Raw genomic sequence first — 9,095 nt, forward strand, 5'->3', positions numbered from 1 at the left:
CTACTTCCACAGTTCCTGGGAGCTGTCCTCGATCGCCCAATCCCTGACATTGGGCAGCGCCAGCGGCTCGCTCTTCACCGACAGCGAGTTGACCAGTTCGCAGTGGAACTTGCGGATGTGTCGGTACAGGTCCCCCGACTGCGTGAAGCGCCGCTCGCACCACTTGCAGGCGTGCGGCTTCTCGCGCGTGTGCACCACCGCGTGGCGGCTGAGGTTGTGCGAGTACTGGAAGCTCTTGCCGCAGGTGGTGCAGGTGTAGGGCTTCTCGCCGGAGTGTGTCCGCTCGTGGCGCTTCAGCGTGTACATGCAGGAGAAGGTCTTGCTGCAGATGGTGCAGGTGGGCACGTTGACGTCCCCCGCCGGCTTGGAGCGGATGCCCTCCTGCTCCCGGAAGTGCGAGCTGAGGTGCAGCTGGAGGATGTGGGGGGAGGGGAACACCTTGTTGCACAGCGGGCACATGAAGATCTGGGTGTGCTGCGCCGACAGCATGTTGGAGACGTAAGGCAGCAGCGAGCTATCCATGCTGGCCGCCTCGGCCTGGGCGCGCTCGCTCTCGCCCCCGAGGAGGTCCTCGTCGTCGGCCGCGGCCGGGGCCTTCTCCTCGCGCTCCAGCTCCGAGGCCAGCGACGCCTCGCGCAGCGCCGACAGGTGCGCCTCCAGGCCGAGCCGCCGCTGCGCCGACAGCGGGCCGCCGACCCCGTGGTGGCCCAGGACCCCGTTGGCGGTGGGGACGGTGGCCTTGGCGAGGCCGCTGTGCTCCATGTCGTAGTCCCCGCCGCCCAGCTCCTCGTCCTCGTCCGACGCCACGCCCCGCTCCACCTTCACCCTCACGGCCAGCGGGCTCTGCAGGCTGTCCGGCGTGGCTGCGCCGCCGCCGAAGTACGACTGGTGGTGGCCGCCGTGGTTGCTGCCGCCGCCGGCGACCGGCTTCACCGACAGGTCCAGGACGCAGTCGGCCGCGTCGTTGGACACCCGCCTGCCCCGGTGTCCGCCCCGGGAGCCGACGGAGCGGTGGGACCTCTGGGACAGCGAGCCGGTGGAGCTGCTGGGGCTGCCGGCCGGGGAGAGCAGCTTGGCCCCCTCCCCGACGCCCGTCTCCGCCTCGCCGTGCCCCGGGCTGGCCGTGGCCGTGGCCGGCGTGCCCGCCCGGTCGGCGGCCGGCAGCCGCAGCCACAGCGGCGCCGCCGCCTCGACCTTGGCCGCCGCCTCCTCCTCCTCGTCGCTGTGCAGCAGGTCGGCGGTGGCCGGCCGGCCCGTGGAGCCGTCCGACAGGCTGTCGGCCTTGTCGGAGCAGCTGGAGCCGCCGTCGTCCTCCCGCCGCGTGCTGTCCGCCTCCGCCGTGGCCTTCTGCTTCAGGCGCTTCTTGCACACCTTGACGATGTCGTACATGTGCAAGTAGCTGGCCGCCGCCAGCACGTCCTCCACCGGCAGGTCCTGGAACTGCAGCTTGCCCTCGTACATGAACTCCAGCAGCAGGGAGAAGGCCGGCGCCGTGACGATGTCGCTGTTGAGGTGCACCACGTCCCGCTTGTCCAGCTGGTCCTTGTAGAAGAGGTGGAAGTACATGCTGCAGGAGGCCAGCACGGCGCGGTGGGCGCGGAACTGGGCATCGCCCACCAGCACCGTGGAGTCGCACAGGAAGTCCTGGTGCCGCTGCTCGCTCAGACACTGGAGCAAATGTCTGCTGTGATCTGGGAACTCCATCCTGCCGTCCTCATAACCTGCAGCCACAAAGACACAGAGACAGAGAGAGAGGGCGAGAGAGAGAGAGAGAGAGAGTTAGGATGGTCAACATTTGTTCTGACATTTTTTTTTTTTTAATTCACATCAAAATCTTTAACAATAAAAAAAACAACAACCAAAGAAATTAAAAAAATAAGACCACAAAAGCATAGTGAAAAGGTTCGAGGCATCACGGGGTCACTTCCATTGTTACAAGGCTTTTCTGTTAAAAGCACAATTTTCAAAGAATTATGCAAAATGACAGAATTTTTTTTTAAAAACCACCCAAAAACATACAAGAGACTAAAACACCGACAGTTACAGATGCTAAATCAAACCCACTGAAAAACACCCGCAGCGCCGAGGAGGAAGAGTGAAGAGAGTTAAAAACCGAGAGAAGATGGTTAAAATAAGGAGGCATTTTTAACTCGGGTAAAAATTAAAAAAAAGTTCACAGAATGTGACCAATATTTACAGCAAACCAACGCAGCGCAGAATACTGTAAATATTCTGTTGCACGGGAGCCGCCGACTCGTGCAAAGTCGTGACTGTTTACACACAATCGCGGCAGATTGCAGAAAATAATTCCTGTAAAACATTCCTTCAGCCATAATTCTGCATTTTTACACAGGGAGAAAAAAAAATAGAAATAACAAAACTGTAATTTCCGAAATAATCACAAATGCAGTTTATACCAAAGGAAGAAAAAAAAGAATGAGGAAGAGCAGGTAAAGCAGCAGCGACAGACTCGTCTTCTCTCGCTCTGCATCTCTCCAACTCCTCTGCCTGCACTCCTGGATTGTCGCTGCTCCTACGCTGGTTATTTTTATTAACCCACTTTGGCCTGGCCTGGCACAGCCCTTTTAGGTAACCGGCTTTCAGCTGCACACGCTGTCCTCACGTACACAAACACACACACACACACACACACACACACACACACACACACACACACACACACACACACACACACACACACACACACACACACACACACACACACACACACACACACACACACACACACACACACACACACACACACACACACACTTAGTACCAGCCTACCTACAACCACCTCCACAGGCTAAGTCGAGCAGGAAAACTGGCCAATTGAAGCAGTTCTGTCAAAAGCAAAACAGCTTGTCCCTTGTTTAACCTGCGAGCTCAGGCTTTAGGTGGAAGATTAGACCACGGGAGGGGAGGAGAGGGAGGGAGGGGGGGGGGCATTTTAAGCGTCGCTTTGGAGATGTACTCGAAAGTCGATCAAATAAAGAAGAAATAACGGAGGAAAATCTTTGATTACGGAAAGCAAAGAGTAAAAAAACAACTAAATTTGTAAGAAAAAAAAAAAAAAAGTCCCACCTGTTAACCAAGTCGATTTGTCCTGCCTGAGAAAATACATTGGTCCCGCTCTGCACTGTGTTAACCAAAGCAGTTAAATCACCTCATTTGAATGAAGCTAAACCAAGAATGTCAGCGTGTGTGTGTGTGTGTGTGTGGATGCATGTGTGTGTGTATGTATGTGTGTGTATGTGCTCGCCCTCCGGCTTGATCAGACTGCTTTTAATGAGGGGGACTTACGGAGGACAAGGGTGTACCACCTCCCAACCTCCCCCTCCTCCTCACCCCACCCCTCTGTCCAGCCAAACCCCCCTTCGCCACCTCCACCTCCTCCTCCTCCTTACACACACACACACACACACACACACACACACACAGACCATCCGTCACTCACAATCTCGCAAGAAAAAACCCCGGGCACATCCGCCCCGTAGTAGAAACTGCCCTCTTCCACCTCACCCCCCCTCCTCCACCTCACCACCACCCAGAAGAGAAGATTTACAACACAATCACTGTAAGTGCCCTGCTCGTCACAGCATCAATCCTAATCCTTAAAGATGGCTAAAAATAAAGACGCCGGTGGCGGCGGAGGAGGAGGAGGAGGGAGCCGGCGGTGGCAGAGGCTCGGGAGGGCAGCGGCCCGCCCGCCCGCCCGCCACCCGGACCACTGGACACAGGCAGGGGGTCTGAAAGAGGGAGAGCGAGCGAGCGAGCGAGCTAGAGAGAGACAGAGAGAGAGAGAGACGGGGAGGGAGAGGGAGAGGCTGGGACGGCCGGGGAGGGAGGCTTACCCACATCTGATCCAGCTGACGGGGGCCATATGGCAGCTGCTAGCCAGATAAAGAGATTAAGACTAGGAGGGAGTGCGATTACAGCTGTCTAGCCAATTCAGGCAGCTCAAATCTGCAACTTCTAAATTAGTCTCCTCCACTCCAGCCGACAGGAGAGGGGGGAAGAAAAAAAAAAAAAAAAAGTGGGCAAAGCAGGCTGCACATGCTTTCAAGTAATTTTACAGCCGGGTCAAAATCAACTGGACGAGGGGGGAAAAAAAGAAGGGAAAAAAAAAGAAAAAAGAAAAGCAGATTAAATAACGGTGGTGTATTTTAATACAACGGTGTTAATTTTCTTTTCTTACATTTTAAGTAATAATAATAATTTTAAAAACGCCTTGACTTTCTTTGATGATTAAACTACAAATTAAAAAAAAAAACCCCAACTACATTTCTTCACTTCAATTGACCAAGTGTCCAAACAAAACGCCTGACAACACAGCAGCAGAGTTCAAAATGCGGCGTTTTCTCTCCCCCTCTCTCTCTAAAACACACCAGCGAGTCTTTCCAGACTGCAATTACCCCTCAGATAGGCGGCGGCAGCGCCGACTACTTTTCCCGTTCACTACTGAAGCACTCTCGCACAGTTTCTCATCCTGATTTGACACTTCGGAGATCCCCGACAACAAAACAAAATAACTGCTTCACTACTCAGGACTCGTCGGCTCGCTCGTATTTACACACACAGGCACAAACACAGACACACACACACAAAAAAAAACCAATACCTGCAGCAGTATGCATCAACTTGATTAACTCCACTGTAGCAGAATAGCTGGTCTCTCTTGCTGGGAATGACTGTGTACGCCTCTCTCTCTCTCTCTCTCTCTCTTCCCTGCTCTGTCTCGTCCTCGCTCTCTCTTTGAATCAATGAGTGGGTAGAAGAGGAGAGGAGAAGAAGAAGAAGAAGAAGAAGAAGAGGGAGGCAGCGCAAAAAAAAAAAAAAAAAACGCTGTTCAAACTGCAAGGGACAGATGCAAAGTGGAGGAGATGTTGGAGGGGGAACGAGATACCACCTCCCTCCTCCTCCTCTTCCTCCTCCTCCTAACTGGCGCTGATCGGCAGCCACAAACACACACACACACACACACACACACAGCACAGCACTAACTCTCCCAGGCTGCCGCTGAGACTCACAATAAAGGACTGGGGAGGGGGTGGAGGCGGCGGAGGGATGGAGGAGGAGGAGGTGGGGTGGATGGCAGCCTGTCAGCTGCTCTGACATCATCCTCAGATGGAGATGCTACCTCCAGCTGTGCTCTTTCTACAGCCATATGCTGCCTCCTCTACACTCCTGCCACCAGACTCCTCTTTCATTCTACCAACACCGCACAACTTTGTCTCCCTTTTTTCCCCCCCTTTTATTCGCTTTCTCTGGGAAAAAAACCAAACCAAAAAAGAAAAAAAATACAGTGTCTACTAAACACTGTGGGATGCTGATTTGGAGTTTAACTCACCAAAAAATTATTGAACCCCCATCCGCCTACTTGCCACCAAACCATAAAAGTTTAGAAAAAAAAAATGCAATTATTCAGAGTAAAAACTTTCTTCCAAGTGTTGTGATTTTCTTCAAACGCTTCTCCGCTTTCTCCCTGTGCTGTCTGCCTCCTTTGCAGGAACCATAAACAAAGGCCAACGCAGCACATTTGCAACTGACAGACGCATGCAGCTGATATTGTTTTCCACTTCTTCACGGTTCAGCGCCACAGCCTCGCTGGTCTGGTGTTGGTTCATTCATTCATTCACCCCCTCATTCATCCAGCTATCTGTCTATCCACTCATCTGTCTATTCATATATCCACCCCCCCCCCCCCCCTTTGCTCGGACCCCCACCTTCCCCAACCACCCCCCCTTCAAAAAGAAAAGAGGAAACAATGAGAACAAGTCTTAAAGAAAGAGCGAAACAAAAAGAGAGCGCTAAACAAAAGGTGTACAAGGCTTTAATAAGCCGGAGAGAAACTTCTTACAGCTGCTTTATTTCGCTTTCGATTTATAGGGACGTGTTTTGTGAATTGAAGCGTGTGAATTTACAGCATCAACAACAACAAAAAAATAAACAAACAGTTTCCTCCGCTTGCAACGATCATTAATTAATATAAACTTATTAAAAATATTGAACGCTTATCCCAGCTGCGCGTGCATGTGGGAGATATTAATTGTAGTTAGTCTTTTTGACCATTCATGCCTTAATTATATATATTTATATGTCGCGTGATTAAACTTTTTTTTTTTTTTTAACTTGGAAGTTCTAATTAACTTCACCACTGGAGTTTTGCGTAATTGCGCACACGTCCAAGTGTATTTATATTAATTTGTCAACACACAAAACACAGTCGGATTAAAAACAAGAGTTGTGTTTTTTTATTTTTTATTATTAGAATTTAATTTCTCACGTTATGTCGCGTTAGAAGAGTGTTTCCAAAGCGAGCAAAAGAAAAAAGAAAAGAAAAAAGTCGCTGATCGACCGAACAACACGACGGGACTGCAATTAATTTCTACACACACACACACACTGGAAGAGGGGAGCAGAACCACACACACACACACACGGAGACACAGTGACCCACGCAGCTAGCTATAGCCGGCTCCCAGCTAACAAAGTAAGGCGGCGGACAGGCTCCGATATCGGGCTATTTCCAGTTGTTCCGGAGGCCCCGGTGCTATGACAACAGCTGCTGAAACACCGCGGACACGCAGCGAAACACGGCAACTCTCGCTGCGTGGAGGCAGCGCAGTCATGCTAGGGACGGTTTAGCGACTTTTTTCTACCCCCCACCCCCCCCCTCTCTCTCCCCGGTACACCCACCCAGCCTCGCTCCCTCTCCGGAGCCTCCTTCAATCGGACTCCCGTGTTAAAGAAGCAGCACTCACAGACAACCGACGTCTTCCCCTCCGCGTCTCCTCCGTCAGGTCCCCCTCTTCTTCTTCTCCTCCTCCTCCTCCTCCTCCCGTCTTCTTCGTCTTCTTCTTTTTTCCCACCACCCCACCACCTCCACCTCCTCCTCTCTCTCCTTCCGAGACCCAAACTAGACCGACTTTGGACTAATTTCCATCGCGGGCTGTGCCGAGGCGAGCGGGCGGAGGGGGACGGGGAGTCGAGCACTCTGCGGCGGCCAGATGTTTCCGAGCTGTTGCTGCTCAACTCGCGGCCGGGAGAGGGAGGCGAGTTGACTGGCACGGCGCGGAAGCCAATGGTACCGGCTCGGAGGAAAGTGAAGGCAAATTGAAAGCGGCCCTCCGCCGGGGGAGAGGGAGGGATATGTCTTCTTCGCGTCGTCGGCGTAGGTTGACGCCGGGTAACGGCAGCGGCGCGCGCGCGCGCAGCGAGAAGCAGGAGAAGAAGAAGAAGAAGAAGAAGCAGCAGCAGGAGCCGGGCCAAACCAACTGGTTCCGCGAGTCAGTGAGGCGGACTGGCGCAGCGCGGCGCGAGAGAGTGGAGGAGCGGCGCGAGGCGCGCTGGGTACTGTAGTCCAAGCGGGGAGGTGGTGGGGCGCGTGAGTGTGAGCGCGTGAGAGTGTGGAGGGGCGGAGCTTCTGTGAGCAGGTGCACCACCTTGATAGGAAAAAAAACCCAATCCTGCTGCTTCCAGTGGGGGAAGAATCAAACAGCTGCACCAGCTTCAGCCACATCAGGGGAGTCAAACACATCGTACTTCATCTTCAGTGGTAAAAAATAGAGCAACAATAACCTAAAATTAAACTTTTTAAAGTTGATGAAAATATATTTGTCTTATTAAAAAAAAAAAAAGTGGCATTATGCATGTCTTGCAACGAGGTGAACTAACAGGGCGGCCATAGTGGAGGTCAAGGGTCAGTTTATGTTGATATTGTTCAATTAAAGCACTTCGTCAACTTTCTGTATCCACGCATTTATATTTCTACGAGAAGTTACTGGAGTTAATGTTACTTTCTCAAACTTACTCAGTTATAAATAAAAGCACTTTTGCCAAGAAAAAAACTCTGAAACCTTCTAAAAAAAATCATTCAATATACCTGTATAGAATATAAATGTCCAAAGCACATGACACTGTTTTCCCACTAAATTATATTAATAATAAGCACATTTTCCAGTTTTAACTTCTGGTTTTAAAAGATGGGAAGAACACTACATATTTTTAATTGTACCTAAGGTAAGTCACAAATCCACAAATGCTTGGTTGCAGTAATATATGTATTTTTAATCCATTCCTTCCACCCCTGATAACATCATACATACTGATGTGAGCTGATGACAGATGAGCATTCATCTCCCAATACACACACACTGGGGATTAAAAAAAGAAGAAAAAACACTAATAAATCAAATTATATGATAAAACCTACCCTGTTATGTATATTTAATCCAAACATATGTGTTGAAAATAATAAATTGTGATGTATTTGTTTCACCAAAGCAAGTAAATTCCACCAAACTAGTTGTGAACAAGTTCAGATTCTAACATTGTGTGTTTTTCATTTGTAGTAAAGCACTGACTTAGTGTCAAAACGTCCATTCATAAAATAAAACCACGGCAGTTTTCATTGTCACTAAGCCGACGTTCCTGCAGACAAGCACCGACAAAAGTTTCTTGCGATACTTGTTGCCACAGATACAAGCATTTCCCACCATATTTGGCATTTTATTGACATTCATTGCCATTTTATTTACTTAACAGATGCCTCGTAAACAAAAGTACATATCAATTACTGGTGGTGGGGGGTAGCAACTGCTTCAAACAGCGACTAGATAGCGGTAGGCGATTAACTTTATAGGACTTTATAATAACTTTATTAAAGAAACACGTGGGTTGAGTCAAAATTTTCAGTTTTATCTGCAAAACTCTCGTTTCCTCCACTGTAATGGCTGGTTTTCCACCCTGGCCGAGGGAATGGTGACTGGCGCTTTAGTGCCAGGCCTCTGAGTGGCGGTGCCTCGGTGAGGTGACGCCGAGAGGCTTTGTGCAGGCGATGGCCTGTTTAACCTGTAAGTGGCGGTTTCACAATAAAAGCAGGCTGCCGCCTGTTGTTTCACACCGGACCGGTCGGCTCCTCCGCTGACAGCTGAGTGGAGAAATCCTCACAGATCCTTTTGTTTATCCTCTGTTCAACACGGGACCTCACACTTTATCCGCAGCCTTATGTGAGATTGTATTTTATTTTATTTAATTTTTTTCTTCATATATTAGTCTATGTCTGTTTTTTTTGTTTGTTTTTTTGGTGA

The 9,095-nt window shown here is 50.4% G+C and overlaps 1 protein-coding gene across 2 annotated transcripts; it reads right to left on the bottom strand.

The window, feature by feature from the left end:
• zbtb18 (zinc finger and BTB domain containing 18) lies at nucleotides 1-6,830 on the bottom strand (the record flags this gene model as incomplete). 2 transcript variants are annotated; one of them, XM_080507098.1, is made up of 2 exons in its annotated part: nucleotides 6,768-6,830; nucleotides 1-1,721 (listed from the first exon to the last, which is right to left on the bottom strand). In XM_080507098.1, exon 2 carries the CDS (start codon nucleotides 1,702-1,704, stop codon nucleotides 1-3), a length of 1,704 nt encoding a protein of 567 aa, XP_080363224.1. In that variant the 5' UTR covers nucleotides 1,705-1,721; nucleotides 6,768-6,830. The 2 variants fall into 2 exon arrangements, with proteins under 2 accessions (XP_080363224.1, XP_080363225.1); XM_080507099.1 differs by lacking the exon at nucleotides 6,768-6,830 and adding an exon at nucleotides 3,858-3,928.
• Between the last annotated feature and the right edge of the window lie 2,265 nt (nucleotides 6,831-9,095).

The sequence above is a fragment of the Blennius ocellaris genome (assembly GCF_963422515.1).
Source record: "Blennius ocellaris genome assembly, chromosome: 13".
Classification (NCBI taxonomy): Eukaryota; Metazoa; Chordata; class Actinopteri; order Blenniiformes; family Blenniidae; genus Blennius; species Blennius ocellaris.